Consider the following 10387-nt stretch of genomic DNA (forward strand, 5'->3'; position numbering starts at 1 on the left):
GTAACTCATCTTATTCTACAATTCGGTACACCAAAAGTCATTCTATCCGACAGAGGTACCAGCTTCCTAAACAAAGTATTTTCTACCATGGCAAGAATGTTTGGCATCCACCACATAACCACTTCCGGTTACCGACCTCAAACTAATGGTGCCCTAGAACGTAGCCATGCGGTACTAGTAGACTATATTACCCACTATCTTGGTGATTTCGACGATTGGGACAGGTTAGTTCCTTTCGCGATTTTTGCGTATAACACCTCCGTGCACGAGGGTACGAAATTTACACCTTTCGAATTAATTTATGGAAAACGTGCACGATGCCCTACGGCATTTTCTGCAACTGACGATCTCCCGACTTACGACGGATATATAAGCGACTTGAACGACCGTTTAAACGAAATGCAGAAAATCGCAGGAAGTAACTTAAATCGAGCAAAAATCAAATCGAAATCATATTATGATGCAAGAGCGCATCCATTCAAGGATAAAGTTGGGGACATGGCATACGTCCTGGTTGAGCCAAGGGTAGGGAAGTTTGGCAAACGGTACCACGGTCCCTACGAAATAATAGAAATTACACCAAAGCATAACGTTGTGTTAAGGGATAAAATGGGCAACTTCTTTTCTAGACATTTAGATAAATTAAAATTCTGGAAGACAGGAAAGACTTGATAACTATGCACAGTCGGCCTTCTACTCAAAATTTAGAACCAGATGATTCGACGAAGAGGCAACCAAGACTCCGTGGAAGGGTCGACTGATGTATTGCGCTTTATTTTGTACATTTTCTTTACAGGAGCGGTTCGAATAATCAACGTACCAGCGTTGTTGGTTTTCCTCATGTTAATTTCGCGAATATTATCTATGTATTTCTGCGCATGTACGATACAATCACCCACGCGATGGCCACGTATAGGAGCACTAGAGAGGAGAAGCGAAGACAGCGTCCCTTTTGTAGCTAGTTTGGCCCCTACATCAGGACCAGGAATCTCCAACGCGCTCGTTCGCCGCCTTGGAGTTAACTCAGTACCGCCTGCTGACTTAGCCGTTGCCAGCACTGATGAACGACCGATCTCTTCGATCCAGAATTGAATGACACAGGCGACCCAGAAGAACAACAAAGGGTCTTATTGGAATCAAAAATCGATTCAGTACACGCAGCCACAACCCTGCGGATGGACTCGGACTTGTCCGACGGGCCAAAATCGAGGGACATTCCACCAGGAGCCCCTGGCGACCTTCCTGATGCTGAGACGGATCCAGTCTACACCTTATGGCGGAGGCAAACTATTAGCCTCTATCTTCACCTTGCGGAGTCCAGACATCGTACGCAACGAGGTAAAGCGGCGGTGCTAAGCCTCTAAGTCGGCGAGTTGGGCGCGAACCATCAAGCACGGGCCCGACGAACATCTTACCTCGCATTAGCTATAACTCTGTGTATCAGCCAAATCTAACATAAGCGCCGGAAGGAAAGCGCGCCGCATGCACCCCCACATCGCCGGGGACGGCAATGGTTCTAAGAGGGGGGGGGGGTATTTGTTACGTCCGGATTATTTTTAATAATCCGACCGTGGCTAGGATCTGTTTTCCCTTTTTCTTTACTTTATTTTCGATAGTTTATCAGCTGGGGTGCCTAATTTGTGTGCCTCGTTGGTGCGACGCACTTGGAAGTATCCCAGGCGAAGAACACAAAGAAGGCTATATTTGGCTCTTTCAAATAATACAAATTAATCTTCCTTGGGACGATTGCCATTGCAACTACGTTTGGAAATGTACAGAAATTTGAACCGTTAAGGTCAAGGAGAGGTATCATAAACATCCTTCGCCGCGCGGTTAAGCAGTGCGACGCACATGGAGGAATCCCAGCTTAACTGCGCAGAATAAAGAAAATGCGATTTTCGCCCTTATTTTACAAGCGGATACCTCTCATACCTGTAAAGCATGCGTCAGCCGGTCCTTCCACGGGAGAATGAGTGCAATAAAGAGTGAAAGTGATTTGTTTGAAATATTATAAAATGATCTGAATGGGAATGAAAGGCGAGGTTTGCGTGGCAACCACTGAGAGTTTGAAAACGTCGACGAACGTCTAGGAACGTTCGAGACAACGGTCGACGGGGATCGTAAACGCGTATTGTCACAAATAGGCAACAAAAACTGCCAAGCAATGTTCTGGAACAAATTCCAAGAATATGTTAACGGATATATGTATATTATTCGATATGCGTGAACTTGCGAAAACGCGAATAGAATGTTCCCGAAACTAATTGAAATTAAAACATCAATCTCTTTGTCACGGAAGTCGGAAAATGCGTGTAATAAAACAAACATCGATTATAAAATACCTCGAATGAATCAAAACCCTAATACTATTATTTACGCGAATATTATAACAATTAACATAAATAAAACGTTAATCGACACCAGAGTTTGTTCCTAAAAACTTCGTTAATTTATTAAGAACCGAATAAGATCAAATAAAAGTATTTCGAAGATTCTAGAAGGCATAGAAATTGCGACGCTGATTCATGAAGCGCTGTAGGGGTAAAAGAGAAAGACGATCAACCATTAGACAGAGTCAGAAGAAGGTCAAGGAGGGATGAGAACTCGGGAAACGCGCCTAGACAAAACCAATAAGGCGCGGGCCTTCCCCTTCGACACGTACCCCGATTTGCCAAATGATGCCCCCACTTTGGGCCCATGATCGCGGGTCGAACCCTGAGATACGATCGCTTGACTGAGGCAAATGACTCTTCGTCGAAAAATCGCAAGGTACGTGACGGGGAGCCCGTGTCCGCGTAGAGACAGCGTTGTCTACGGTATCGTGAGATCGGATTGCTCGGCAAAGTTCCTCCGTGTAACGAGGCAGAGTGTCGGGAGTGTGTCAATTCGCGATTATCGTGTCAAAGACTCATACGGATACGTAAAATCCTTTCACACTTTTCAATATCCTATCCTTTTCTCTTTCTATTTCAAATCGTCCGTTAATTAATATATTTCTTTTTCGCGTCGCGTTGTATTTCGTATGTTTTGTCAATCGTATTCCGTAATTCGTAATTCGTAACAATGCTCAAACGCGAACGCGTAGTGCGTGTGCAAATTAGTTCTCATCCTCTCTTCGATTTTCCAGATTTCAGATCATCACCGCAGCGTCCAAAATACGGAATTTATCTCAAATATTTTACTTTTTGTATTACATCGAATTGGTGAGTTGCACATTTTATATCTTCGTTAACACAACGAATCTGGTGTCGAGTGAAGGCAAAACGGCAATCTGAGAGACTGCTAGTCGTGGAAGTATCCAACTAGATCGACCCGTTCTAATTGTAAAAATCGAGGTAATCAACAAAATAATTTTCCGTCTATACGCGCACAAAGACGGCCCATGAGACCGTTAGTTCCTGGAAGTATCCAACTGGGTCCGTCTTCTTTCGGATCGTAAAATATAATAAAACAAAGATATAATAAAACACCGAAGTTCGAATCACGATCTTTAAAGTCAGCGTAGCTTTTTCTTGTCAGTTTTCTGTTAAAAGTTCGTTCATTTACTTACAGTAATTTAACATCCGTTCTAACATATAGTATTATTTTCTAACATTTTACTCATATATTTTAAACAGCTCGTATACTTTGTGAACTAAACTATTTTGTTGTACCTATTTTTCTCAAAATTATACACATCTTACCCATATTCAACTTTTAATCATTTGCATTCAAACACCCTTAACATTTCCTTAATAACACGCCTACCTTCTTGCACGAATTCACGCGAGGGGCCTGTACAGGACCAGAGCATTGACGAACTCAGTAATTATATTCAGAATCTTACTTCAAATTAAACGATCCTTTTTAAATTGTCCTGATCGATATCGACCTAACATCGTCGAGCGCGAATGGGACTGGAGGCAGCGAATAATACCGTTCTCATCCGCGTATCAATCATTAATTAATTTTCTTTTCTTATTATTTTTAAATTTGTACGTTGCGCGCCTTATCACGCTCGCGACGTAACAAAACTAACGTCCGTGATGATATAAATGTACATTTTCGCTCCATTTAGCCAAAAAATCGAACTTTAGTTGCGCTCCGAGATATTTCAAAGTCCTGGCGGCGTATTGCTTCGCCCTTTAGAACCGATTATTCGAAAATTTGAACACTTTTATTTTTACATTCTGTACGACTGATCCATCGTTGAACGATATTAAACTAACGCCTGTGATGATATAAATGTACATTTTCGTCACATTTAGGCAAAAAATCGAATTTTATTTACGCTCCGAAATATTTCAAAGTCCTGGCGGCGTATTACTTCGCTCTTAGAACCGATTAGTCGAAAATTTTAAGAATCTTATTTTTACATTCACTACTTCTGATTCATCGTTAAGCGATAATAAACTAACGTCCGTGATGATATAAATGTACATTTTCGCTGCATTTAGCCAAAAAATCGAATTTTATTTACGCTCCGAAACATTTCAAAGTCGTGGCGGCGTATTACTTCGCCCCCTAGAACCGATTAGTCGAAAATTTTAACAATCTTATTTTTACATTCTGTACGACTGATCCATCGTTAAACGCTATTAAAGTAACGCCTGTGATGATATAAATATACATTTTCGCTCCATTCAGCCAACAAATCGAACTTTAGTTGCGCTCCGAAATATTTCAAGGTCCTGGCCGCGTATTGCTTCACTCTTAGAACCGATTAGTCGAAAATTTTTACAATCTTATTTTTACATTCTCTACTCTGATGCATCGTTAAACGCTATTAAACTAACGCCTGTGTTGATATAAATGTACATTTTCGCTACATATAACCAAAAAATCGAACTTTAGTTGCGCTCCGAGATATTCAATATCCTGGAGGCGTATTGCTTCGCTCTTAGAACCGATTAGTCGAAAATTTTAAGAATCTTATTTTTACATTCTGTACGACTGATCCATCGTTAAACGCTATTAAACTAACGCCTGTGATGATATAAATGTACATTTTAGCTCCAGTTAGCCAAAAAATCGAACTGTAGTTGCGCTCCGAAATATTTCAGTCCTGCCGGCGTATTACTTCGCCTCTTAGAACCGATTAGTCGAAAATTTTAACAATCTCATTTTTACATTCTGTACGACTGATCCATCGTTAAACGCTAATAAACTAACGTCCGTGATAATATTTGTAACGGCTTGGAAAGAGCGAAATGCACTTTCCCGATTTGAATCACGCTAGGCAGTGGTTCACGACTAGGCAAGGACTTGGACGTCGAGGCGGAATCAATGAATCAAGCGTAATTGTTAAATTCGTGTATTTAAATAAAGTCACTTAACAAGCGCGTCAATTCTTTAATTGTTTCGTCCACTACACAATGTGGAAATCACTTTCTAGCGGTAAAGGGGTGTCGATTGCTCGGAACACGGACACGAGATTCTTTGGTTAAGAATAAGATCGGTTTTAATTTACAAAGGTATCGGTTGAGGTGTTTACTTGGTGATGGCTTTCGCACGATTAACGGAAATTGTTCGGAGCGATCCAGAGTCGAAATCGCGGCGCGAGTATCGCTTATCGACCTGGTGCGTGATTAGGCTTCGATAATTCGAACTAGCGCTGAGACTTTTACCGACGGAGAGACGCGATCATTTCGTTGGTAATTTCTCGGTGAGACGCGTACACCCCCCCCCCCCCCCCCCGGTTGAATGAATTCATTCAACACGAGACGCTACTACGGCAACATGGAGGCTACGCGTATACAGTAACAATGCAATTTCGTGTGATTACATTTCGCTTCTGTGGTTAAATTTCGCTGGTGTGATTACATTTCGCTGGACGAAGCCGATGGTAAGTACAATTCAGATATGATTAAGCAAATCGGCGGTTTCAAGAAAATATGTAGCATGACGCAATTGGTCGACGGAATGTGGCGGACTAACTACGCATTACTTTGTTACGTCGTAATTTTCTCAGCTTCAGCGTTAATCGTGATGGGAAGAAAGCAGATTTTAGTTATTGGACGGGTGTATTCGGACTGCGCAGTTTTGATGGTGACGACGCGGACAAGACTGTCGTTCCCTGGATGGCAGGCGGTGATGCGTCCCATTTCCCATCGACTTGGCGGCAGAATCGGATTACGAAGTAACACGAGCTGACCTACTTTGGTAAGATTTTGTTTGATTTGCCATTTTGGTCGTTGATGAAGGGTGTGCAAATAATCATGGCTCCACGTTTCCAAAAGGTTTCGGTGAGCTTTTGCAAAAGTTGCCAGCGAGATAGCCGATTGTCTTTTACATTTAATATACTCGGTTCGGGCGGGGTTACAAGTGGTGCATTAATTAAAAAATGACCGGGTGTTAACGCGTGATAATCGTCAATATTGTCGGAAACGGTTCCAAGCGGTCGCGAATTGAGGCATGCTTCGACCCGACATAAGAAGGTAGTCATTTCTTCGAACGTGAGTGTGTGTGCGCCGATCGTACGCTTTAGGTGGTATTTGACGCTTTTCACCGCGGCTTCCCACAATCCGCCGAAGTGAGGAGCGTTCGGGGGCATGAAGTGCCATTCGACTCCGTCTGTTGCTAATCTATTACCGAAATCGGCGGTTTTGAGTGCAGAACGAAAGGCGGTTAACAATTCGCGATTTGCTCCTTGGAATGTGGTACCGTTATCGGAATACATTGCTCTTGGAATCCCGCGGCGAGACACAAATCGGTGATACGCTGCTAGGAAAGCGGACGAACTATAATCGCTCACTAATTCGAGGTGCGTTGCCTTAACGGTTAAACAGATAAATACCGCGATATACGCCTTATGAGATTTATGTCCGCGGCCAGAGTTGGTTCTTACTTGAATCGGATCTGCATAATCCACGCCTGTATGAGTAAATGGTCGTTCTACCCTTGTAACTCTAGGTGCTGGTAAGTCCCCCATGAGCTCGGAGGGAACGTCGGCTCTCTCGCGTGCGCACGCGACGCATTTATATAAAATACCTCGGATGGTCGCTCGTGCTCGAATGATCCAAAAGTCATTTCTTAGGTAAGCGAGCGTGAGCTTGGGTCCCGCGTGTAGCAGATTACGGTGCACATTCTCAATTAGCAATGTTAGGAGTGGGTGTGATTGAAGGATAACGGGTGTTTTTGCATTTTCAGCGAGTTGAGATTTAGCCAGGCGCCCTTTTGCCCGTATTAAACCGTCAGCATCCAAGTACGGTACGAGAGAAAGTAGAGGACTTGTCTTCGGGATCGGCTTGGATGCTCTTAGGGCTTTCAATTCCTCCGGGAACGCGTCGGTTTGGAGCTTGCGTAACCAAAATACGCGAGCTTGGTGGATCGCGGCGGGCTTCAGAACACTTGGCGAAGCAAAAGTTACCGGTTTGGATTTGGTAAGTTTACTTTCATGTTTTCTCTTGATTCGTGCGCGGAGGATGTCTATATAATGCAATAAATATGCGGTAATCCTCAGGAGTTTCGCCCACGACGAATAACGCGCTGCTAAATCCCACTGTTCGAACGAGGCAGTGAGGCTAGGAAGAGAAGATTGTCTTTCTTCGAGCGAGATAGCAGGAATTGGGTTCGGAGTCGCGCGAAGCCAAGAGGATTCCTGGTGCAGCCACTGAGGACCGAACCACCATAATTGGTAATCCTTTAATTGTTTAATAGACATCCCTCGGGACGCGCAGTCGGCGGGATTTTCGTGGGTTGATACGTGATGCCACTGTGCGTTAGGACTAAGTTCGTTAATGAGTGCTACGCGGTTTGCGACAAAGGTTTTCCATCGGGTCGGTGGTTGTTTTACCCACTCTAAGGTAACATTGGAGTCGGTCCAACAATGGGATTCGATCGTGTCCTGATTTAACGCGGTTCGAACGAATTTTAAGAGGCGAGCAAGGAGCAACGCGGCGCATAACTCTAATCGGGGCACGCTGATCGTTTTGAGTGGAGCTACGCGAGTTTTGGCAAGGACGAGTGAGATGCTAACAGTACCGTCACACAGAACACTTCGTGAGTAGACAGCAGCCGCGTACGCTTTCGTTGAGGCATCGGAAAACCCATGCAGGCTTTGAGTTTTAATGATTTGCGGAGAAATCTTTCGTGGGATGGAAATGTGTTCCAAATCAGGCAGTTGATCGTAAAAATTATGCCACTTTGAGAGAAGGCAACTTGGGAGAACGTCGTCCCAATCACATTGACTGGACCACAAAGTCTGAAGGTATATTTTTGCAACGATGATGACTGGCGCGATCTAACCTAAAGGATCGAAGAGCTTTGCTATGGTAGAAAGAATCGTTCGTTTTGTCTTAGGCATTTCGGTGGGGACTGCTAATTTAAAGTGAAACTGGTCTAACGCTGGATTCCATATAATGCCGAGCACGGAAATGCTTTCGTCGGCTTTTAATGATTTACTCGTCGCGAGTCCGTGGTTTTGAGGGTTGATGTCGGACAGAAGCACGGAGCTATTGCTAGCCCATTTTCTTAACGAGAAGCCGCCTTTTCCTAAGAGTTCAATGATTTGGTCTCGCAATTGGCGAGCGGACTCGAGGCTATCGCCTCCGAAGAGAAAGTCATCTACATAGGCTTGTTCGCGAAGAACGGAAACCGCCTCGGGATAGGGCGAGCCCTCGTCCTCGGCTAATTGTTGCAAGACGCGAAGAGCTAAATACGGAGCTGGAGCGGTTCCATATGTGACCGTGAGAAGTTGATGCTCCTCGACTGGTAGGATTGGCGAATCCCGCCACAGTATTCTCTGGTAATCGAGGTCTCGCGGGTCGATAAGAATTTGGCGATACATTTTCTCCACGTCCGCGGTGTACACGAATTGAAACTGACGCCATCGAATTAATATGGCGACAAGATCCTGCTGGAGTTTTGGTCCGGTTAGAAGAAGATCGTTTAAGGACTTTCCATTCGACGATCGGCGCGAAGCATTAAAGACCACACGAAGGCGAGTAGTTTCACTGCTTTCGCGGAAGACGGCATGATGCGGTATGTAATAACAATCTCTCGTGATTGGAGAAAGAAGATCGGCTTTTTTCATATGACCGAAAGAGGCGTATTCTGAAAGGAATTCGTGATACATTCGAAGTGTGGTTGTGTCGCGAGCTAAACGTCTTTCAAGCGCGCAGAAACTTTGTAGTGCTCCAGGCCGCGATTCTCCTAATTTAACTGGAGGTTCGGTTTTGAAAGGCAATCGAACTATATAGCGTCCGTTTGATGCACGGTAGTGTGTCGATTTGAAATGTAATTCGCATTTTTTATTTTCAGGCGTCATGAGAACGGGAGAAGAGAGGGCCTCGATTTCCCAGAACCTCCGCAGATCCTGGTCGAGGTCCTCCAGGACAGAGATATGGTGGATACCGACGGAGGAGGGAATGGAGGATTGTACTGGACCGGAGAGTATCCATCCCAGCACCGTATTCTGAGCAGTGGGAGTATACGCGGAACCCTTTCTCACTCCCGGCAGAAGGAGTTGCCCGTACAAGTCGGCTCCGATAATAACATCGATAGAATCCGCGCTCATGGGGTCCTCGTCCGCCAAATTCAAATCTGCAAGGTGAGACCAATTAATGATTGCGCCCTTTTGTGAAGGCACGTACCTGGTTAAAGAATGCATGATGATTGCGGTTGTGGAGTATGCAGGTTCATTCAATTTGGCTGGCGTAACTGTTATTTCAGCAACGTGGTTGGATTGCGACTGAATTCCTCCGATTCCGGTAATTCGAGTGTGTTGCCTCGTTCGGTGGAGGCGGAGCACCTGAGCTAATGGCTCGGTGATGAGAGTCGCCGCGGAGCCTTGGTCCAGCAAAGCGCGAGCCAGAACGTTTCGGCCGTTATGCGAGTGGATGCGCACGCGTGCTGTTGAGAGCAAAATACTTGGATTAATTGGTGTATCGGACGCAACGTTCGCACTTATCTCGATTCCGTGATCAGGGATGGTCACTCCTTCTCCTGAGGCAGACGACGCGGCATCCCTTTTGGCTGAGGACGCGCCGTTCGGTTTTGTTGGAAAGTGTAACAGAGTATTATGCCGTTGATTGCACTCCTTACACGAACGCGGACTCGGACATTGCGTAACCGAATGTTTTGTAGAAAAGCAGTTGACGCATCGTTTTTGTTGTTTGATAAAATTGAAACGTTCGGATATCGATTTTGAAAGAAATGCTGTACACTGGTAAATTAAATGGTTTTGTTGACAAACCGGACATGTTATTTTCACGGAGGTTGTTGAGTGAGCGGAAATCGGCTTAGATTTTCCCGGTTTGGATTTTTCGGTTTCGGTTTGTTTTTCGCGCTTAGTCGCCGGTAACGCTTCTAGAACGCGAATTCTTTTCTTGCAGAAAGTATCGAATTCGGTATAGGTGGGGAATTCGACAGCATCGCTCAATTGGAATTCCCAAGCTTTGCGCGAAGC

General features: G+C 44.7%; 1 protein-coding gene across 1 annotated transcript; it reads right to left on the minus strand.

Moving 5' to 3' along the window:
• Positions 1 to 8221: 8221 nt before the first annotated feature.
• On the minus strand, positions 8222 to 9589 carry LOC123988715. Its single transcript, XM_046289467.1, has one exon. It carries the CDS (start codon positions 9587 to 9589, stop codon positions 8222 to 8224), a length of 1368 nt encoding a protein of 455 aa, XP_046145423.1.
• Between the last annotated feature and the right edge of the window lie 798 nt (positions 9590 to 10387).

Source organism: Osmia bicornis, unplaced genomic scaffold (genome assembly GCF_907164935.1).
Source record: "Osmia bicornis bicornis unplaced genomic scaffold, iOsmBic2.1, whole genome shotgun sequence".
NCBI lineage: Eukaryota > Metazoa > Arthropoda > Insecta > Hymenoptera > Megachilidae > Osmia > Osmia bicornis.